The sequence below is a fragment of the Hakea prostrata genome, chromosome 6 (assembly GCF_041222555.1).
Source record: "Hakea prostrata isolate BN-2017 chromosome 6, UWA_Hpros_2, whole genome shotgun sequence".
Taxonomy (NCBI): Eukaryota; Viridiplantae; Streptophyta; class Magnoliopsida; order Proteales; family Proteaceae; genus Hakea; species Hakea prostrata.
This window is the reverse complement of record NC_142605.1, coordinates 11,569,267-11,593,322: the sequence shown is the minus strand read 5'-3', so window position 1 is coordinate 11,593,322 and position 24,056 is coordinate 11,569,267. Positions and strand designations below refer to the sequence as shown.

The 24,056-nt window shown below is 38.0% G+C and overlaps 1 protein-coding gene across 1 annotated transcript; it reads right to left on the bottom strand.

The window, feature by feature from the left end:
• Nucleotides 1–252: 252 nt before the first annotated feature.
• TOZ (Transducin family protein / WD-40 repeat family protein) lies at nucleotides 253–23,990 on the bottom strand. Its single transcript, XM_089158021.1, has 14 exons — nucleotides 23,397–23,990; nucleotides 23,100–23,282; nucleotides 21,043–21,192; nucleotides 18,772–18,992; nucleotides 18,385–18,667; nucleotides 17,972–18,106; nucleotides 17,524–17,642; nucleotides 11,301–11,463; nucleotides 10,882–11,128; nucleotides 10,729–10,805; nucleotides 10,516–10,635; nucleotides 1,591–1,721; nucleotides 1,349–1,523; nucleotides 253–1,180 (listed from the first exon to the last, which is right to left on the bottom strand). Exons 1-14 carry the CDS (start codon nucleotides 23,832–23,834, stop codon nucleotides 749–751), a joined length of 2,874 nt encoding a protein of 957 aa, XP_089014147.1. The 5' UTR covers nucleotides 23,835–23,990; the 3' UTR covers nucleotides 253–748.
• Nucleotides 23,991–24,056: the final 66 nt, after the last annotated feature.

The following is a 24,056-nucleotide window of genomic DNA, read 5'->3' as shown; positions in this document are numbered from 1 at the left end:
CCATTTGGATACTATAGCCTTTGTCGGCAGTCCTGCATTCACAATACACCAAAGAAATATTTTAAAATTTGGATGCATGGGTATTTTCCAATAGAAATTCCACCATCTCAAAAGAGATGTTGGTGATTCATGGTTATTTAGTTTTGACAAGGCTTTCCCGGCTAGCTTAGCCGTTAATTCGCCCGTTGTCGATAGTAGAGATTACCATGAATCACGTGTTTTTGAAAGATTGAATGATTGAATTGAGTGGATTAAAGATGTTGGGATAGGGGGATTTGAAGTCATTAGATTCAGTTGGTTTGGAAGAAATACAAACAAGCCTAAACGACTATGGAGAAATATCAAGAAATGATGGGTAGTGGGATTAGATCTAATACAACCACAAATAGATTTTGTTCGTGGGATTCTTTCATACTGAGTTGCTCTTCTCTGTAGTTCCCGTGGTCTTTGTTTGGTGCTGCTGTTTCCGTCATTAAAAGCAAAAATTGATCTGAAAATTGGAGTTTATCCAATACACTGTTTCCTTCTTTCTAATCAATAGGGGAATCCCTCTAATATACAACATTTTTCACTACAAAATTTCATCTAAAATATAGCTGAAGAAGGGGAAGAGAGGGGGGGGGGGGGTGAAGAGGGCTACAAATCCATTCCCACCATGTAGGCTTCATCACAAAACAGCCAAAACATAGCTCAAAAGAGGAAATGACAATGGGCCCTTTGTGAATCAAATGAAATATATATAGCAGTGCTATGCTTCTAATGATACAGCAGTGTATGCCACTTGCTTGATTTTCTTCTCTGAACCTCCTTTTGATTTGTGTGATTTTTGTTTCTTAGAGGAGGCCGTCTTTGGTGAACCGGCCTCACCCTTTCGTTTCTTGGAGGAGACTATCTCCTCGACAGCTTGGTTTCTTGCCATTAATCCATCATCTGCATCCTTCTCGTCTGATAGCATGATAGATTTGTCTTCGACTGCAAATCTGTCCTGGGTTTCCTTCTCATCTAGGTGCATAATAGATTTGTCTTCAACTGCAACAATAGATTTGTCTGGTTCGATGACTGACATCCCGTTAAGAGTATAGTCTAGCAAATATGAGCTTCTTATTAGGCGGTCTATTCTGCTAAAATGCCGCTGTGAATATGGAATAAGACCCTCAAGAAGTTCACCAATGCCTTTGATCTGCAAAATGAAATGGAACATGAAACTAACCCTTCCATTTACTGAAATGAAAAAGAAAACCTCAGTATCCACACAAAGGCAAGTTGGTTTTTTGCTGGTCAAAAAACACAAAGGTAGATTGTTTAAACCAAGAAAAACTCGACCAAGAACGTAGTAGACGTAACACACCTCCAGAACATCTGTAGGAGGAAAGATGTTGAAAAGCTGGAAAAGCACAAATTGTGCAACATGGCATAGCTTTGGCTTCGTATTCCATTCTCGAATATATTCAAAAAGTACATGAAGTTGTTCTTTCCCGAGGCCACTGAGAGCCTTTCTTATCTGATCTTCAGTATGCCTCTTCCTGCAGAGACACTAGCTCAGCTAAAAATTCAAGGAAGGAAAGATAGCACAAGATTTGGTTAGCTTACCTGCAAAGTTCAGAAAATAAGTCAAAAAGTTTATGGGGCTTGCGAAGCTCAAAGGCAACTTGGATTGCTTTAGTATAATCACCATCTACCACAGCATTTTCTAGTTCTTGACCCCTTAGAACGCCTTCCTCCTGTAATAGTTAAATTTGCAATGTAACCACACAATAGAAAAAGCTCAAAATAAAAATAAATAATAATCAAGACATTTAGAATTAAAAATATGGGATGAGAGAACAAAATTATAGGAGGTAAAATCAATATGAACAAAATAGTGCTTAATCAGAATACATAACAGTGAAAAACTCTAGCTTATATCTAGGGTCCATGTGCTGTTCTGATATAGAGGAAGAACCTACAGGAGCCCATCAGTATTTATCAACTGTGAATTAGTTTAGGAATCAAATAGATTTACTCAGATTCGATCGTTAGTTATTCATGTGAGGGGTGAACAATTGACAATTAGGTTATCTCGTATATAGATTGATGCACTTGCCACATTGTGACCAAGTGGACACAGGTTCATGTCTGTAAGCAGCCTGTCATGAAAGCACGGTTAAGGCTGCTTACAGTATGCTCTCAAGATTCTGCTTGGCATGAGTTTCATGCAGTGGGTCACCTTTTTTATTATGTACAAAATGATATATTTGTTTTTCCGTAGTCTGCATACCTGCAACAATGTAAACCTGTTCGATGCCTTAAAGCCTTAGACCCAAGGTTCGAAAACTTGTCTTGAACAGTCATGTCGACTAGGTCAGGTCTCTTGAGACAACAACAACAACAACAAGCCTTGTCCCAACTAAATAGGGTTTGCTACATGGATTCATGCCTTCTAATCAGGTCAGTTTGAGGCCATGCTAGATACAAGGCCTAAACTATGCATTTTTTTCTCACCACTTCTCTTCAGATTATCTTAGATCTGCCCCTAGCTCTTCTAATTCCTTCAATCTGGATTATACCGTTTCTCCGTAGATGGGCATTTACAAGCTTCCGTTAAACGTGGTTGTGCCACCTCAAACAACTTTCTCTTAGCTTATCGCACATCAAAGTTACTCCAAGACCAATTCTAATATGATCATTTCGTTTTTCCACTTATCCATCTTAGCATCCTCATCTTTGCTACACTAAGTTTATCTATATGATGTTTTTTAAGAGCTCAACACTTTGTTGATCAAACACTAGTTCTATAGAATTTTATTTTGAGCTTTAAAGAAATACGTCGATCACACAAAACCCCAAACACGCCTCCCCACTTCAACCATCATATTTTGATTATTTTGGAAACATCATCCTTATATCACCACCTCTTCTATCTAGAAAAATTTAAGCATGGGTCCTCTTAGTGAGACCTAAACTATTGTTAGGTCCCCTTAGTGCAAAAAATTACATCCAAGTCTCAAACCAACTAACACCGTTTGAAAGGTGGCAACTTTATTCGTGAAACGACTAAAATATCCCCAACCCCCACACACCCAAACCCAGCCCACCCCCCAACACACCAGCCACCTAGCTGAAAATCACCTCCCACAAAAATTAAAATAATAATAATAATAAATAAATAAAAAAGAACGATCACCCCCACCTTGTAAGCCAAAATACTCTTGAAACTCTATTCAAATGATAGTAAGCCACTGTATAATCTGTTCAGAGTCCTATTGCTATTCTCTGAAGCTTAAAACCTTTTTGAATCCGATAGCCAGCAAAGACTCCAAAAGGTCGAAAACGACATCAAATGGTCAATAGGTTAAGCAGAGGTCCATAGAGTACCAGCAGGTTACACTGTTCAAGAAAACAAGTAGCTTAGCTCTGTAGATTCATCTTCAATTTACTCTTTGCAAATTACCCCTTCCTTGCTGCATTGAAACTGCTGGTTAGTGGCCTAAAGTCCAGAAGTAAAAAGTAGACAGTGCCTCAAAAGCGATCCAATTAGCGAATATGATGAAAGGATCGCAAAGGAGATCGGAAGATAGTGTGACCCAAGAGAATCTGATACTCTTATCCCAAATAAAAAAAAATAAAAAATATAAAAAAGAGAAACAAGATGCTAGTGGTGGGTGATTTCCGGCAGTGGAAAGGTGGGCCAGTGGTTTTGGCTTCACAAATCAGCAAATTTTTCTTTCTCACATACTCCTCAGACTTTGGTCAAAGTGGGTCCAGAATTCTCACAAGGAACTCAGTATAAGCAACTAATTATTCTCTCAGATTTTGCTGGATGAACTCAAGATTTTCTTCCAATTAAGAGGGAAGCTCTGGATGCTTTGTTGAGTCCTTCATTTGCTGTTATGATGAAATCTGTGGACAGAGTTTAGATGAATAAGATTAATACCAGCATGTTTGGGTGCTTCCTTAGTAATGGAAGGAAGCTTTTGGAGATTAGGAAAGCAGGGGATGATGTTGATTCCCGTGAATAAGTGGTGTTATTTGGGACGATAGCTTTGACTTCGAGATTTCTCTCTAGATTCTTTAATATGGATTCTTCTTCAACTTGTCGCCAAGGCAACAAGAAAGTATTGTCTGCTTTGCATAAGGAATTTCTCAAGTTAGCGAGTGTTTTGGAAAATGTTGGGATAGAGATTTTGTCCCCCCATGTTGAAGATGACAATTCCAATGAGATTTGGTAAATTATATATATATATATGGCAAGGTAGGGCCAATGATGAGTGATTTCTGGCAGGGTAGCTAGATGTAAGATTGGGGAGCTGCAGGGTTGGGTGTGGTTGGAGCGGTATTTTATTCATTTCACAAACAAATTTAACACCAAACAATGTGTTGGTTTGGGACCTAGACATGATTTTTTTTTCACGAAGGGATAGTTAAGGTCTCACTAAGATGACCACACGTAAATATGTCTTTTATTTATAAATGATCAAGGTACCTAAGACAATCACTCTAAGGAATCTCCTTATCATCAAGGTTAACAACATCATCGTCCACCCAATCATGACCGATGTTACAAACTAAATATTTTGTCTTCATTCTACTTACCATAAAACCTTCTTGATTCCAACTCCCCATGATTCTAATTTGGTATTAATCCCTGCTTGTGTCTCATCTATCAACACAGTGTCATCAACCAAAAACATAAACCAAGAAACCTTGCCTTGAATGTCATTGGTTAATTCATCTATTATAAGTGCTAATAAATTTGGCTTAAAGCTGATCCTTGATATAGCCCAACTGTAATTGGGAATTCATTACCTAAACCCCCCCCCCCCGGTTCTTACATTCGTCATTGAACCATCATACATATCCTTAACTATGTCCACATATTTACTTGCAACATTTTTTTCTTTAGTACTTACCAACTAACGCTCTAGGAACTCTATTATGAACATTTTCTAGGTCAATAAATACACATGAAGATCTTTCCTCCACTATATGCATTTCCATGTCTTTTAATAAGGTAAGTAGCTTCCATAGTAGATCTTCCCAAAATAAAGCCCAACTGGTTTTCCATAATTGTGGTTATTTGTTTCAAATAAGTTTCAATTACTCTCTCCGACCATTTCATAATATGGCTCATCAGCCTCTGTAGTTACTATAGCTTTGAATATCTCATTTGTTTTTGTAAATTGAAACCACGATGCTTCTCCTCCATTCATCTAGCATTTTCCTTGTGCTTCTAACCTTATTAAGCAACTTGGTCAACCGACCAAGCTAACTCACAAGTGATGCAACCCAAAGTTTAGGGGTTGATATATAGGATCTTCTAAAGTAGAATCAACACTCAATTAGGATTTTTTTGAGTGTTTCAGCTAGGATTTTAGAGGCCAATAAGCAGCTGGGAATGTTAATTCAGATCTGAAATTTTATGGGATTTCAGATTTCAAATTCCAAAATTCAAAAGTTTCAAATACTAGATTGACTGGGATTCAGCTAGGGTTTAGGGTTGGGGAATCGGTAGCTGTCCTGCAGATCAGAACTCTAATGCTACTAACCTGCAGTTCAGAAACAGATTCAGAGATGTACGGGCTGAAGCATGGTGCTTAGGATTTTCTGCACTTCTTTCAATTCTGCAGATTCTGCTCCATGAAGAAGATGAATTGCAGAATTTTTTTTAAAAGTCCAGAAACAGGGCAGTCTTGGGGTTACAATGTTAGGACCATTGATCTATAAGTTTATGCAATTCTGAGGGTAAAAGGGGTTCAAACAAGGCTTGGGTTGAAGGTTTCCTAGTGGGAGTAGAAAGTAGGGCAGGAAAGGGATTCTAGGTTTGAGGAAGGGCTGGGTCTTGCAGGGGAATGAAGGAGGAGCATGGACTAGATGCAATGAGGTTTGGGGGTCTATAGGGTTGCAGTGGCTAAGGGGAAGGTACTGTAACTTACTTGGAAACTGGAATGAAGCTGCTAGGGATATTTGAATGCTGGGAGTAAGAACTTGAAAATTGCAGAAAACACTCGCTTAACCCAACCGCAGGTCGCCCTCCTAGGGATCCCATGACTTTCTCAAGTCTTTCTTCAATTCATCATTTTCATTAACTCAAACTGAGAATTACAATGCAAAAAGAGGATATTTTTAGCTTAAAATAAAAGACTATGACTCAAACTGGGATCTCCTTACAAATGAGATCAAATTACAACTCAAACTAGACTATCAACGCTTCAAAAAAATAATCAAATTACTACAAGATTCCAGCCCTTAGACTGGAATCTCTTACAAACACTTGTGACTCAACAACAACTTCTAAACCAAACTAGGACATAACTAAAATAGAGCTACTTTAAGATAAGGTTCCTAAAATTAAGGAACAACTCAACTCTAACTGAAATGGACTGTAGCTCTTAAACTACTGACTCAAACAGGAAAAAAGTGAAGATAAATACCTAACCCTTGGATCGAGAGGATTCTATCAACACCCATATTCAGCCCCAGAAGGCAGCTTGGAAAACGAACAAGATACCCCTAGGGTATTCAACCAGCCTTGAATGCCTTGTTGGGTTTGTTTTTTGGACCCAATTTCAAGGGGCCCAACCCAGATACATCATCTCTCCCCTCCTTTAAATCATCCATAACCTAATGAATATGCTTGTCATGCGCTTCTGGGTCCACTCTCTAGAGGGCTTTCATATGGACTCGACCTCTCATCTTGCAATTAGGAGGAAGTAACAGATGTGGTGTTGCTTGCACCTTTCCTTGACAGTACCTTGGTGGACCTGCACTAATGGCAATGTAGTCTTCAATCCTAGGGACCTGAGTGTTAGCAGCCCTAGGATGAAGGATGGAGTATATGCCTATATGGTCATGCCTTTGGCGCCTTTTTCTATCTGCACTTTGATCATCACTGTTGCTATGGGTCGTAGGAGGTTTATAGTATTCCCTTCAAGAAGTGGGAGACTTAAGGGAGGTCCAATTTCACTAGGAATGGGTGCTGGATGGATTCTGATATCTGTGGACAGCAATGCCCCCTGTACAGTGAAGAACCCCTGGAGGGGTGGGCTCAACTTCATCCTTAGCTACTCTGACCTTGATCTCAGTATCCTCATGCAATCTTTGTATCTATTAGTGTCATCTTCAAAAGCTAGGATTTCCACCAGGTACTCCACAATTTGGGCTTCCTAGCCTTATTAGGACTCCTCTAGAATTACCTTAGAAATCAAGGGTAGTGTCACCGTATTAGCAGACAACAAAATCTCTTGCGGGCTGTCCAATTGTTCACTATTAGAAAAGTTTTTTGGCTCTACTTCTAAAGGATGATAGTGTACTTCTACTAGGGGAATTGGTTGGCAGCTTTGGGAGACTGTCTCTCCCCTTCTTTAAGAACACTCACTGACTAGGTAGCTCTGTGTGTAGTGACTAGGGCTGCTGATCCCCCCACTTTTCTGTAAAGTTTGCAAGCCTAGAACTCCCCTCAATTGATTGGGTGAGAATTGGCCCTAGCCATTGACTTGTTTCTCGTTCATCCAAATGCTACCTTGCCGGTTCTTGTAGCTCTGATACCATTGATGCAACCCAGGGTTTAGGGTTGGATATCCAGGATCTTCTAAAGTAGCACTCAATTAGGATATTTTTGAGTGTTTTCGCTAACCTAGGATTTTATAGGCCAATAAGCTGCTGGGAATGTTTATTTAGATATGAAATTTATAGGATTTCAAATATCAAAATTCAAAAGTTTCAAATCCTAGGTTGACTGGGATTCAACTAGGGTTTTAGGGTTGGGGAATGGGTAGTTTTCCACACTTTCTTCAAATCTGCAGATTCTGCTCCATGAAGAAGATGAATTGCAGAATTTTTTAGAAGTCCAGAAGCAAGGCAGTTTTGGGGTAACAATGTTAGGAATATGATCTATAGTATATGCGATTCTGATGAAGGTAGAAGGGCTTCAAACAAGGCTCGGGATAAAGGTCACCTAGTGGGAGTAGGAAGTGGAGCCGTGGACAAGGAGGGAGGGAGGGAAAGGGATTCCAGGGTTTGAGGAAGGGCTGGGTCTTGCTGGGGATGAAGGGGAAGGGGCAGGGACTAGATGCAATGGGGTTTAGGGGTCTTTAAGGTTGCGTGATCTAAGGGGAAGGGGCTGTAACTTGAAAACTTGAATAAAGCTGTTGGGGTTGTTTCAATGCTGGAAGTAAGAAGAACTTGAAAATTGCAGAAAGTACTCGCTAACCCAGCCACAAGTCACCCTCCTAGGAATCCCACAACTTCTCTCACGTCTTTCTTCAACTCATAATTTTCATTAACTCAAACTGAGAATTACAATGCAGAAAGAGGTTATTTATAGCCTAAAATTAAAGACTCTAACTCAAGCTGGGATCTCCTCACAAATAAGATCCAATTACAACTCAAACTAGACTCTATCAACACTGAAAAAAGGAATCAAATTACTACGAGATTGTAGCTCTTAGATTGGAATCTCTTACAGACACTTATTTGTGACTCAACAACAACTTCTAAACCTAACTAGCCCTTAGCTAACTACTTTAAGATAAGGTTTCTAAAATTAAGGAACCCTATCTTAATAACTCAACCCTAACTGAAATGGACGGTAACTCTTAACTACTAACTCAAACAGAAAAAATGAGGATAGATCCCTGACCTTGGATCGAGGGGATTCTATCAACACCCATATCAGCCCCAAAGGGGGCTCGAAAATGACCAAGATACCACTGGGGTATTCAGCCAGTCTTGCCTTGTTGGGTTTGATTTTTTGGCCCAATTTGAGGGGGCCTAATCCAGGAATAGGTTCTTAAGCTCTTCCATACTTCTATTAGGATTTCATCATAACCTTGTGTCTTGCTTACTTTCATCCTCCTCAAAGCTTCTTTTACTTCGGACATTGAAATTCTCCATATACGTGTTAGAAAATTGGTGCCTGGGTGAATGGTGTAATCGTCCGAATCACAGATACTTGAAGAATGCTCGTTTAGTAGACTAGAGAAATAGATTTCCCATCTCTTCTCAATATCCTCATCACATACTAGTCTTTTACCATCTTCACTTTTAATACATCTAACATCTAACAACGTCTAGATCTCTACACTCTCCGTCCCTTATTTTAGCTATCTTATAAATAGATTTTCCCCCTCCTTCGTGCCCAACTTATTATATAAATCTTCATACTTCTTCTCCCTTGATTTTCCCACAATTTTTTTAGCTTCATTTCTAGCCAACAAATCCTTTACATCCTTAGTCCTTTACCATGTCTTAAACCTACCTTTCCTATTCTTAATAGCTACTTAAACCTTACCATCCCTCCACTAAGTCTCTCTATCGGAATGGAGCTTTCCATTTTGATTCACCTATGACATCTTTAGCCACCTTCCTAATATGCATAGTCATCTCCTTCCATATTGCATTAGTATCCCCCTCAAATTCCCACTTTCCTTCTTTTGACTACTTTGCTAGTGAAGGATTTCAAGCAATCTTCTTTTAAGTTCTACCATCTTATCCTAAAATAGTTAACCTCGCACCTTTTATGAATTTGTGGCATTAAGCACATATCCAAGATCACTAGTCTAGGTTGTGCAGTTAAGCTTCCCCTTGGTATGACATTGCAATCCTTGCATAACAATCTCCCAAACCTTCTAGTTACGAAGAAATTTATCCAAAATATGGTGGACAAATGGCCATATTTGGCTCAAAATTTTAAAGGGATAGTTCTGAGCTTAATAAACTTTCTTTAATATTCAAAGTTTGTTTGTGTGTGAGGGGATGCACCCAACTCAGTGATTAGGTTTTGGATTCTTTGTTAACAGTAAGTGTTGAACCCTGAATGTAAAATTGCCTATTCTACACACACCTTGTTCGTCGAGTGCTATACATAATTATTTAAGAACTAGTTAGAAAACTAAAGTTTCTCTTACAAACCCCAAGATACAATGAACAGTTGACTTATGCATCTCAATGAATAATATACTCTACTACCCTATTCATCCACCTTTGAACTAGCAAGTCCAATAATACAATACTATGTCTATGACTATGCAACCAAATACTAAGAAGGCCGAGATTCTCAAAATATTCAAAATCTCAGTCGCGGATTTTAAAATTATGCCTTTTTCTTATTTCATATGCCATTCCATCTTCAAGGTCAAGATTCTTGAGATGTTGGTTAGATCTCACCAAATGTATGAACCATGCTTAACATGAACGGAGTGTAAAATCTGAATTATTTACTAACCTTACCTACAGATAAACCTAATTTCTTCCGGATTTATGCTCTATGGAACACAAAGCCCAATAGGTATGAACTTTAACATGTGGAAAAGACAATCCAGGTGATATCTAAATGTCATGATGTTGTTACATCATCTCAGATCTCAGCAGCAAATAGTAATTATTGATGCATGTTAAATAATAATTAACATATCTTAAGATCCATAGAATCATAACTTATAATCTGAAACTGAAAGATTTCATAACATAACTTCCTATTCCAGAACTAAGATGCCAATAGATTGTATAGTCAATAGTGGCATGGTGATATCGACTTACTTCTTTACGGATCTCTTCCTCTTTATCAGCAGCAGTAGAGTCATACCATAGATTGATAACGGCATCACCCCCACCAGTTGCAAGCATTTCCGTCTTCTTTCCAATAGCCAATGCCCAGACCTGCTTGGAGAAAATTATTTAGCAATAACTAGGGACAACCAGTAAATGAAAGGCAATATTTTAGGAAACAAAGCACAAAGGCTGATTCACTACCTTGTCCTCATGTTGATCATATGTAGCAATGCATTCATTTGTCTTGACTGTCCAAAGCTTTACCAAGCCATCAGCACCTGAAAAAGGAATTGATTGGCATGCATATTCAAAGAGACATGTGATGACAGATTGAATAATAGCATGATTGTTTACCACAAGAGACAAACTGGGTCCCACGAGAAAGAAATGATGCACGTAATACACTCGACGTATGCCCTTCAAATGTTTTTAGGCAGGAACCATCAGATATACTCCATATCTTTATTGTCTTGTCACCAGATGCTGTAATTACACATTGATCAACCGGGGAAAACTCTACAGACCAAATCCCCCTTTTGTGCCCCTTAAGTACTACAACTGACACGAGATCTGGAAGTCTCCAGACACAAGCAGTTCGGTCCTAAACAACACAAATCCAAGAGAAAGAAAAGGGTAAAATAAAAATAGGAATATTCCAGGCTTGCAACAATGATAAGGCTTATCATTTGCAGTTCTTTTCTTGTCTGTTTGTCTAGATAATAATGAAAATTCAAGAGAAAGATAGAGAGTGAATATAAAACAGTGCCACAAACCTGGGAACCACTACAAACAAGATTATCATTCGGTGCAACAGCCAGACAATTAATATCCTTATTCTTAGCGTGAGCTGCCACAACTCCTTTGGAAATAAGATCAACAGCATGCTCAGCATCCTCTGAGAGACCATCCAAACTCCAGACTTTAATGGTGTTATCTCTAATCAGAAGACAAATTAAGGGTTAAATAATATCAATAAATATTAAGCAGAAATAAACAATAAGTATATGGAGTGACGTTAAATCTCAATCAGTTATCAAGTTCTTCACAAAACCTGAAAGACAGCTTAATAATTCATGTAGTCAACCCCAAACTTCTATTCTCTTCCCCACCCCCCCCCCCCACCCCCGCCCAAAAAAAAAAGCTGAAGACAAAATTGACCCTCATTAGAAATCTTCACATCATCTGGTCTTGGGCCCCAAAAAGATCTAGTACAATTTACAAAGGCAGAAGGAGCTGCAACACTGTTCATGTGAGCGGTGACTGTTTACGCTTCCTATTTCATGTCTTGTTCTGCATCAGAACCATAAAAGAAAGAGGAGAAAGCTGCGAAGAGGGGCACCAAACTCCACTTACAACTAAATGACCACAACTCATTCCATAATTAAATCTGATTTAGCAGATAGGCCCATATAACTTTATAAAAACTCAAATGAAGACGTAGATAAAGACAGATTTGAATGCATCTCGCCATTGCACACTGTATGGGAGATTTCCTAAACTGAATAAAAAGGGCATATCCAATGGACAAGGCTCCCATTAATGGAGGGTTTGGGGAGGGACATAAGTAAGCAGACCTGCCCCACTTTTTGTAGAGAGACTGTTTCCTAGTTTCAATACAGAGCAACCCAACCATAATACGTCTAGGCTTCCTGAACTGAAGACGGAAACTACTCAAGAATGGAAACAAATACAAAATTTACTAAAAATGAAACTGACCTAAACAATAATGGATTTATGATGATCTAATCCAAACAAACTACTATAATATGATATAAGAATATGGAAATAAAATTAATAGAACATGTCAGCAACATCTTATCATCTTCCTCCTCCATCTTTTTTACTATTTCTTTTAACCTACTGCTGATACAATCCGAGTAGTACTGTTACCTTCCCCATCCAGCAACTAAACCATCACTGATCCATCAAACCTAGCATCATTAAACCTGCACCAACCTAAGCCTTCATTAAACCAGCAACTACTAGTCTCCACTAAACCTGTAACTTTCTGCATATCCCCCCTATTGCTCGTTGGTCCAAATCTCAGCTCCAAAAGAACCCTGCTAAACCCTGTGAATGTGGTACTATGTTTGAATGATCAAAACAGTAACCAGTCAAGATCTTTTCCAAGGGAATGAGTTTCAGATTTTACAGACTAAATATGAGCAAAATGTAGATGGAAACAACACTAATATCACAAGAAAATAATATAAAACAAGGAGAATATCTCTTCAAAGTAGGGGGCAAAACTAGGAATCAGGTTGGAGTTAGGCTGAAGTGTCGACAACATTATGACATGAGAAGGATACCTTGAGAACTGATATCAAGTAGATGACATATCTGAATAGTAATCCCAACAGAAAATGGTTACTAAACTAGATTTGCTAATAGGCGAATAAAGTGAGGGAACAATATGAGGGAATTGATAAAATAATGATAACAAGAAGGTAACAGCCGGGCTACAAACCGAAAGATTGGTCGATTGGATCGAAGACCAACCTATCTTGATTAAACACTAGGTTTCACCATAGAGAAGAAGGGCTAGCAAGCAACTTTGATTTCAAAATGATGAGTGAGGTGATCTACCCTCTTACATAAGTTCCTTTATATTGTCATTCTAAAGACACAACTTAAATACACCATCCTACATTCAGTTAACACTCACCTATCAACCACAAACTAACTCTTGAGTCTTGACGACGGAAAGCTCCTTTTAACAAAATGTTCCTTATTTTCAGACTACAGCCCTTTTATTGACCTTCTCAAGAACTAGATTGGGCTTAGATCTAGCCCAGGAAAATCATAACATGTGGGCTGACTTTAACCCACCAAAATAATCCTAGCTCATGAAAGACATGGGCTGATTTGGGTCATACCCATTGGGCTTCTTTTCTCTAGCATGTCTTTAGCCATATATCACTTGACTTTTGAGTTCCATCTTCCCTCAAGTGTCACAAGATTTAGGACTATCGCACCATCAAAATACCCTCAAAGTGGGACCAAATCCTTCACCCAACTTGCACATCATACCTAAAAAGCCGCATCCCCGTCTGAAGAGTTCAGACCCCCTCCCCCTCACTAAAAGTTCAAGAATCCTACTATTGCAGGCTTTTTCTTTAAAATCCAGGAAAAACTAGTTCTTGGTTGAATCTAGCTAGCTAAGGCTATATAAAAGAACAAAGTCCTAATTCAGCCCTATTGAACATCTCAAAGAAAATATTACATAATATCAAAAATAGACTAGGAGAAACAAAACAACCAATCAAGTATACAACCTAATTACCCTATTTTGGACTTATGGAAGTGGCCCATTACATAGAAAGCCCATATAATCAAAGGCCTAGCGTGTGTAGAACTTAAACCTACACTTATTCCTAAGCAAACAGCCAATGTGGGTGAAGAATCTGCATCACCAGCCCTCCAAAAGTTGCACCACCAAAAAGAAAAAAAGAGGAGTTAACAGCCAGGAGACCTCCTGGTAAGCATGGGATGAAACACGCCATAGCTTATGCTACCAGCTTCATTGTTGATACTTGATACTACTTTGATCGGCCTCAGAAAGCTATCATGCTGAAGCCCTTTCAAGACAAGAGTTGTTGCAGATGAGAGGACTTTAACATAGATAAATTTGCTTCAACATTCAGAGCACCATGAAGAGCTACAAAGCATGACTGACCCAGCCCAATAGCCATTTTAGGAGGAAATATCTGGAATCATTTCCCACCCCGCCCCCAGCCCCCCCACAAGAAAAGCCCCCAAAACCAAAAGAAAATTTCAAAATAAGAGGAAATACAGAACTTAATAAAACTATCATCATCAGAATTAAGAATGATTTCACCAGTCTTCAGCGACATATCTAGCACAGATTTTGAAAATAAACGTTCACCAAACCCTTCAACTATGAACAAGGGACAAATATTCAACTTGAGCTTGGAAAGCTTTAGGGGACACTATAATACCAAATCAGTGCTGATCAAATATATAAATCTACAAGTGGTGATGCATGGTTGAAGACATTCTCGAAAGAAGCCCAAGGGGTCTAACCAGTAAATGATTTAGGATATGGCCCAAATTAGTCCATGAGTTTCATGGGAAATGACTACTAAATGGGTTTGAGTCAGCCCACATACTATGGTCTTAATGGACTAGACCTAAGCTAAATCTAATCTAGTATGAATGGAAACTTGAGATTGTTGAGAATGTCTCAAAGTCAATAAAACGGGTTGTAGTGTGAAATTAAGAAACTCTATTGTGAAATGAACTTTCCTTTGTCAAGAGTTGGGTAGTAGTTGAGTCAATGTTAGGTTTGAGTTAATACTCTTGTTTGTCGGCAGTAGCTAATAGTTGATTGTTGTATTTAATATACACGTCTTTGAATTGGCTATATAAAATGACTTATGTAAGAGGGTTGATCACCTAACTCATGAATTGAGATCAATATTTGCTTTTGCAAGTCATTCGTCTATATGGAGAAACCTTGTTTTATTAATGAGGTCCGTGTTTGATCCAACCGATCCACCTTGTGGCATGAAAACCACTATTATTCTGTCATCTTATTATTCTCTCACCTCCCTCATATTTTATCTCTTTCTTCATTAATTAACAAGTCTGTTTCAGTGATTAATCTTTTGTTTTCGGTTATTAATCAGATCTGTCCATCTGTTTGATATCAAATTTTCAGGGAATCTTTCTCATCTCATTTTGGAAATCTACACTTCAGACTGCCTCAATTCTGATCCACAGTTACGTCCTACTATGAATTACAATTCCGTTTTTTCTTTTTCCTTTTTTTCCCCCTGGTCATGGTGTTGTTCTAGAGTTATCATTATGATATCACTCTAGGTTTCATTTTTGTCTCACATCTGATTTTGAACTATGGTTAAACCTTCAAATCTAGAATTCATTCTCAGTGAAAGATCTTGATTGGTTACTAGTTTTAAGTCAAATACAGTACTACATTATGTGGTGTGCGGTAGAGAGATTAAGAGGTCGGTCTACAACTGGTTACAATTCCTGAAACAGTACTTTAGAAGAATGATGGAGTCAAGAGAAAGGAGAAGCCCCAGTTTGGCCATGGTCCTACACCCTGTTATCAAGGCGTCTGCCTAGGTACCTGAGCAATTTCTTGACATGCAAGATTTCAGCCGCTTTATCACCTAGGTGTCACCTTGTGCACCATATTCCTACCTAAGCGCTAACTCTATTACTTTTTTTACATTTTGTACCTAAGCTCTTTTTTTTTCAAAGAATCTTTCTAATTATCAAATTTCATTCTACAAACCATATATCAATATAATAGTTATTCATTTTGGATTCAGAAATCATTAGATGGAGAATTAATCGGAGTAATGTGATCAATTAATTTATCGGTTTGGTCAAAAAATGTTAAAAAAAGAGAGAGAAAAACGGACAAATTAAATTCCAACGATTCGAGAATTATTTTTTTACATAAAAAAATCGGATGTTTAAATTGACCAACAAGCTAACAATTGTATATATTGTACATCATGCATATTTTTTCCCTATACAACAAAAACATTCTCCCCATACTTCTATTTTCATATTTATAACTTTATTCTTATATAGTTCATAATCATATGTTATAATGTTATTATATTATGTTGCTAAATGTTATTGTATATTTGTATTATGATGAGATAAACTTATGTTTATTTTTAATGATAAACTTCCATAGTTATGATTCTTTCATATTTGTTTAGCTTAGAGTAAAGTTTTTTGTGTATCATATGTACCACATAAAATAGTCATCTCAATGTGCCCCAACCACTTTGGTCGCAGTATTGCCACCTAGGCGCCGGTTTGTCACCTTTGCACTTAAGCGGTGGCCCAACCGCTTTGGTTGCCTTGTCGCCTTGACAACCTTGGTCCTACATTACTTTAGAAGACTCAAACCAAAAAATACATATCGACACCAAAATTCATTCAAATTACCACAGCCAACTGCCTGGAGGTTACTCAAAACTGACTTAAAAATTGAATAGAAACTACTCCAGATTCCAGAATAAAAAAATAAAATTAAAAAAAACAAAACTGACCTAACAAAACTGGAGTTATAATAACATAATCAAGCCCAACTATTACAAATATTATCATTACCGGATAAAATCCAAACAGAATCCGGCATTAACAATAACATGTAAATAGTATAAATGCTCGATCAAAACCAGATAACTGGTTCACAATTGAACCAGACCAACCAACGCACATGAAATAGGATCCATTCGCTTTCTGGCAGAGTATCAGTACTGCATCAACTACTCTATTTGTTGGAATACACAACTAAACAAACTCATTACTGGAATGGTCATAAATATTGCACTGTGCATGATTTGTGTGAGGGTGAGAGAGAGAGAGAGAGAGCGATATGCAAAATCACATGAGTTCAAGTGAGACTCCATAGAGAACACATGCAAATACCAAGTTCAAATGAGACCCCACAGAGAACAGATGCAGATTTCATCATTATTTGGCAGGGTAGAGGAGCTAATACTACTTGAAACTAGACGGAGAATGACTAATAATGCAACGCATAGATTTTGGAAGCAAATTTGGATTGTGGCAATTGGTCTCAGCATAGATACCTCACCTCTCACCTACTACCACTAACAAAAAAGTTCTTGCATTTCTTGAAGAAAGCAACAGCTCCTGTATGACTCTTACCAATCCCAACACAACGTTTGCTCTCCTATTCTGCATTGTGTGTGATTTTGTGTGCATGTGTGTGGGTGGGTGGGTGTGACAGAGAGAGCGATATGCGAAATCACATGAGTTCAAGTGAGACTCCATAGAGAATACATGCAAATACCAAGTTCAAATGAGACCCCACAGAGAACATATGCAGATTTCATCACCATTTGGCAGGGTAGAGGATACTACTACTTGTAACCAGAAGGAGAATGATTAATAATGCAACGCACAGATTTTGGAAGCAAATTTTTTGGATTGTGGCAATTGGTCTCAGCATAGATAACTCACCTACTACCACTCACAAAAAAGTTCTTGTGTTTCTTGGAAAAAGCAACAGCTCCAACAGCTCCCGTATGACTATTACCAATCCCAACACAACGCTTGCTCTCCTGCTCCCATAATCTTACCTGTAACCCAGATATCAAAGGGGGATACAGATGATGAGATAAATGCCAGACGTAAAGTACCACAAAAATTACACATCCAAGTTTCCTGGAAAGAATATATTTATTTGAGAAGATGAAAATCAAAAGGTAGGGCTTACTTCCATTTCTTGTTTTTAAGGCGGGGTCTGTGTGTTTGGGGAAGGGGTTCTCAAATTTTACTTCCAGCTTGTGGGGTCTGTGTATTTGGGGAAGGGGTTCTTAAATTTTACTTCCAGCTTTCAGCATTAAAAGCTAAAACCTTGTGTAAGCAGCAATGTTTTCCATAAATGCCAAAGAACAGAAACACTCACACTGTTATCTTTGCTCCCAGTAGCAATAAGTGTCTTTCCGGAACTTGAAACACATGTGTCAATGCTTAATACAATGTTAGTATGCCCTTCCAGCACATAGGAACAAGACATGGATTCAAGGTCATACACTCGAACCTGGAGATAAACTCAAGTTATGAAGTTAGAACAGGCATATACATGCAGTTGGGTATTAGTAAGGGCACATAAAAATCAAAGAAAGAGGTAATATATACACATATTTGCAAGGCCAAGTACAAACCAAATCTAGAAATGCTGTATGCCACAGGGATCATAGAACTACAACAAATAAGGAATCCCTCCAGGAGGATCACCTTCAGTTTTATCAAATTATTTTCAACAGTAAAATCGATGTGGTTGTCAGGCAAAAATACATCAACGTCAACAAATATTACCTGCTCCAGATTTGTAGCTACAGCAAGAAACTGTTCTTGCTCACCCAAAAATTTCATATCCACAATCTCTTCGTTGTAACCAACAAGCCTTTTGCACAGCTTCAGGCAGAATGCCTCATCAAGGGTTTGAATTGGGGAGTAAAACAGGAACTGCTGATCGGCAGTAACACAAAGTAACCCTTGATCCATGGGCAGCATGACAGCTGCAGCAAAACCCCTTTTTGCATCTTCATCATCCGAGCTGACAGCATCAGAAGATTGCTGCTCAAACAGGCACACTGCACTGTTACAACAAAAGCAACAGTGGCTACTGAGAAATTCCACCACAAACAAATTCAATGTTACAAAATGAGTGAGAAAAGGAGGTGCCTAATATCACGAACATACCCTTCAGAGGTCCATATGCGTACTATTCCACGTTCACCAACAGTAAGAAAGAAAATCGGTGGTGATTCACTTTTCTTCTTCTTCCTGCTGGATCGTTGGAATGAATCCAGAAGGGATTCCCAACAGGTACTAGCATGAATCACACAGACAGCTTCAAGCACCTCATATGTTGGTACAGTCATTTTGAACCCATAGTCTTGAAGATCCCAAATATTTACTACCTGAGATGATTTGAATTCAGCTGATCATTAACAGGCAGACAGTTAAACAGATTCAGAGGATAAGTAAAATGGATGTCAAGAAATAAAGAAAATAAAGAGTGTAAGCGCACATGCAAATGCGTGCATTCGTATCTAGGAACATGTGGGTTCAAGTTCAAAACATTTTATTGGACCTCGACCTTGGTGCGCGAACCTATCCAGAGTTCCAAACCTTGACTAGCATCATGACTTCCTATTGTGTTTTTTGAAATTAGGTACAAGATGAAGATGTGTGGAATAAAAATAATTCAAAAGTTCATAATCAAACTTTACCTACTACCCTGAACTTTATTTACACTAATTTTCATACTGGTCCTAGTTTTTCCCCCCATTTGGCTTATATTAGAGCCCAAGATACTATACTGCAATAAGGTACTGAGGACAAATTCTATGGATTTTGTTAAGAGACTTAAATTGATCAGAGCAAGTTAGTTCAAAGGACAACAAAGAAAGGTATTGACATACCAATGCAGGCCTAGTATAGGCCGCAATGGAGGAAAAATTTGTAGGGAGGAGAAGAAGAGGGGAAAAAGGGGGGAAAGGAAATCTCTCGATAACAAATAAAACTCTTCAAGCTATTCGATCTGAAGATTGTATCTTAGTACAAACTATTTAAAGAATATAAAACATGAATCCTAATTGAATTCAAAACCAAAAATAGAATTCTAACCTAAAGTCAAACTCACTTTTTCATAGGAATAATAAAACAAATAAAAGACTAAAATTTAAACTGAAATAAAATATTACAATCTGAAGATTGTATCTTAGTACAAACTATTTAAAGAATATAAAACACAAATCCTAGTTGAAATCAAAACCAAAAATAAAATTCTAACCTAAAGTCTAACTCACTTTTACATAGGAATAATAAAACAAATAAAAAACTAAAATTTAAACTGAAATAAAATACTAAAATCCCAACTCTTGTTGGACCAAACCCCATTGGCCAGGTTCTTTTGGGATTGGACCAGTCTGAAACTGCATCTGCTATACTGTATCTTTGCTAAGTTTTAATTTTAATGAACCATCATAATAATATTTTGCACTTGTATTTGGAAGTTCTCATCATTTGTGACTAAGAGTGCCAACTGGTCTGGTTCTGGGCTATTGGTCCCGTTTCTTAGTGGTTCCGGTTCCATGACATCGAGACCAAAACCGGACCAGTAAGCTTACCTGTCCTAAATCTAAGAATCAGAGCCATTAACTACCAGTTCCGGTTCCTCAGCAGTTCCAACTTTTCCAAGAATATACACTATCAGAGCTTTTCAAGCAACTTGTTTAACATTCCAATTCTTGCAAGTGTTGCTATTTTGGGTCATAATTTTCACTCCAAGACAAATGGTACCCCACAATGTTGCTCTTGGCCACTATCTTTGTTCCTTTTGGGGTAAAAGTAATCTTCTTTTGCATTAATCTAGAGACTATAGAGTAGTAGCTATTTATAATTAAGAAAGAGTCTGATCTTCTTGAACTTACCTTATACTAACTGGTTCTACCTGTTCCATTGGTTCCAATAGCTAGGGCCAGATCTGACCCATTAACAAATCACTAGGATCAGATCCGTCCAACAAGCTATTGGGTGGATCAGTTCCAGTTCCTAGTGGGACGGTTCTGGTCCAAAATTGACAACCCTATCTATGGCTGCTAATAAAGTTGATATTCTCCATGCACTGTTATCAATGTCGTGTTTTTAGACCTTCACAAACCCACATTTCTTCATTCTCTTTGACACATATTAGATTTTCAAAATCTGACCTAAACCAATATAAGACCACGGAAAATTTTTCAGTAATGGTAAAGCAAGGTCCAGGTGAAATAGCAGGGAAAAGATAGCTAACTGTTTAGTCAATACAATAAGTGACAACAATATGCAAATCAAAGCATAGTTTCATAGGTAAAACATGAGGTATAAGCAACAACTATACACATTTACAATTACCAACCTCACTAACAATTTCTAAGTCACAAAGATCAGTAACAATTGAGCAAGATCAAGAAAAGTGTGGCATACCTTGTCTCTTCCAGCACTGAGTAAGGCCTTTCCATCTTCAGAAAATGCCAAGGCAGTAATAGCTGAAAAATGCTTTTCTAGTACAGCCATGCATTTTTTAGTAACAAGATTCCACACCCGAACCGTTGCATCATCACTACCAGAGAACAACTATGACAGCCAAACATCGTGTCCATACAGAGAATGTAAGACAAACTATAAGGAAAGCAGAACAGGAAAGCAAGAATCTCATTTCAAGAATATCATCCAAAGTAGTTATATTATGCTTGTGGTCAGGGTATGCTACTTTTAGCAAAAACTTATTACTTTAATCAATAAATAAATATATAAATTCCAACCAAATCTATTACTGGCACTACTGAGCTAGGAACAGAATGCAAGAGATTGCGTTCTCTTAAGAATGATAAAAAAGCAGGAAAAATGAAAGATACATTAGAAAAGCTATAGAGGAAACAAAGGCTACGAATCTGATTTATGAATAACCATTATCAATAAGAAAGAAATCACTGGTTAACTACAGAAATCATTAAAGGCAAGCAATATATAATCAAATTCAGTATGCAAGAGATGCGAAATTTCCTCCCACAATTTCCACATGACCCCAAGATGCTAAATCCCTAAGATGAGATGAAGAACCGTAATGTTAAAATATGAAAGGCTTCTATAAAGCCAGCCCCAAGAATAAAAGCATAATGACCAATATGAATGTCTAGAAACTCCATCAATACCCAGTTTGAGGCTTGACCTTAAAACTTGATTCAGCTAAACTATGAGGAGAACAAAGGAAATACAAGAAAGCAGCAACATATACAATGAATCAAGCAACTGGAGATCAAATCTCTATACACAAGAGATGTCATCATCATGTTAGCTTGCAGGTACAAATGCTGTCTTAAGCTATGCATTCCTTTTCTAGTCAGACAAGGGATTTGTTTTATTATGGGGGAAAAAGGGACCCTGTGTGTGAGTGTGTCCATATACTGTTCAAATGGAAGACTTCACACTTTTGGAATGTGCAGAGGAATTCCTACCATACTTTTTGCTTGCACGAATATATGGTGTTTTGAATCATGTAAACTGGTCTGAAGTTCATGCCATGCCTTTTTGTCTGAAGACGAGGTTTTTTGTTTTTCCTTTTACCACCTACATTCTAAATGGAAGATTTCACACATTTGTTTACTTCTTACTCTCCGGTATTTTATTTAGGGAAATTTCAGGGACACTCCAAGATAATTGGGAAAAAGTACCAACACCCAAAAACTATTACAAATTGGCAATGACCCCGAAAATTTCTCTAAAATTTGTATAATAGTACACAATGTTATCAAATTCTGTTAAGTCATGGTTAGATAATTCATAATTCATTTATTGCCCTTAATGTCTTGTGACTTGATAGTGTTACCCTTAGTAAAATAGAATCCTAAATTTTCATCTTCTTACTTCCTCCATGAGTTCCTTATTCTTCCTCCGTTCATTATATCGTAAGATATAGAATAATACAACTAAGGGTATATCTGCCATTTCCTCTACCCAACAAACAGTTCTAACCATAGTATTGGGGTGTTTGTGCTTTCCATCAATTACCTTGGGATGTCCCTGGATTTTCCCTTTTATTTACTTTTTTCATCGTCTTAAAATTTTCAATATGGCAAATCACTCGAGCCAGGGACTCAAATATAAAACAAGAGTACCTACTACATTTTCATTATGAGCAAAAAATAGCTCCTTAAGACAAAAGAAAGAAGTCAGTTCCACATTTTCTCAAATTTTCAATTCTAGACAACATTTTTTCCCCTTCAATTCTGAATCTCCTTTCAAATTTCCCACATGTAGTCAACCTCAAACATGAAAACCACATTTAGCCTTTCTGACCAGCCATGAGCCTGTTCGGCTGCATGAAGTCGAACAAAACGAATTACACTGATTTATAAAGCAAACATAGAAAAACACTTCAATTACGGTAACTCCGCACAATAAACCAACAAACAAAAGACAATCAAGCTTTCAACAAAAAAACAAGAAAACAAAAATGAGAAGACTGAAGAACTTGAACTCACTAATAGCTGATTTGGGTCAGGATGGAAAATGATACTGGTAACAACTCCCTTATGACCTCTGAAGTAATGCGTACAGTAACCACCATCAACATCCCATACAAGAACTTTCCTATCTGCACCAGCTGTAGCAAGCAATCCACCGGATGCATCGCAAGCCATGCCCATCACAGGTCCATCATGTCCCTACTCAAACCAAAACACTTCTTTCACCATACCCTCTAGGCAACTAAATTGTTGATCAAACACAATATCGAGAAAGAAAAAAATACATATTCCGCACTTAAATCATCATACTACCTTCCATGAACGCAAGCATTTGGAGGAGAAGAGATCCCAAACCCTAATTTGTCTGCTATGGCTGGCAGAGAAAAGGAGTTTATCGTCAGGGCTAAGAGCCAAAGCAGTGATGGCCTCTGAATCTCCCTCAATAGTCGACTTAATCAAAGCATTCGTCGTGTCAACTATCTTTATCTTGTCGTCGCAGGCGCAGGCTAAAAAAGATCCATCAGAGGAAACGGTGAATGGTCCACCAGTATAGAATTGTTGAAGAGAAGGAACGCAGCGATAGTTCTTCTTCAAGCTCAACGACTCCATCGATTGATATTGGGAAGAAAAAAATTTTGAATTGGGAAAAGTTTTCACACTAAAAGCAGAAGCTTTTTGATCCAATGAAAGAACCCAGTTCACAGTCGGTAATGGCAACAAGAGATTTGTACAAGTTGGTGCTGATAGCATAGGGCTTTAGCCGTAGCTCACGTGAGAACCTCTGTATAAGAGGAGTTCGTACAAAGTCTTAGAGACGCTTTCTTCTGTTCGCGGGGAGAAGCTCTGGCTGGCTAAATTTGAAGTGGCATCCAGAACAAAGGAATTAGGGTAGGATTCTTTTTCGGTTAAACCCTGCAGCCAGGGTTTTAAAACTGTTGGAATCGGGAACGGAATCGGCATAGAAGATTCTGA

Coding starts and splice junctions, on each gene's coding strand:
- TOZ (XM_089158021.1), bottom strand. CDS start 23,834: ATGCTATCAGCACCAACTTGTACAAATCTCTTGTTGCCATTACCGACT. Junction 21,193..23,099: donor CTGACCCAAATCAGCTATTA/GTGAGTTCAAGT, acceptor TGGCTGTCATAG/TTGTTCTCTGGTAGTGATGA. Junction 10,806..10,881: donor GACCCAGTTTGTCTCTTGTG/GTAAACAATCAT, acceptor TTCCTTTTTCAG/GTGCTGATGGCTTGGTAAAG.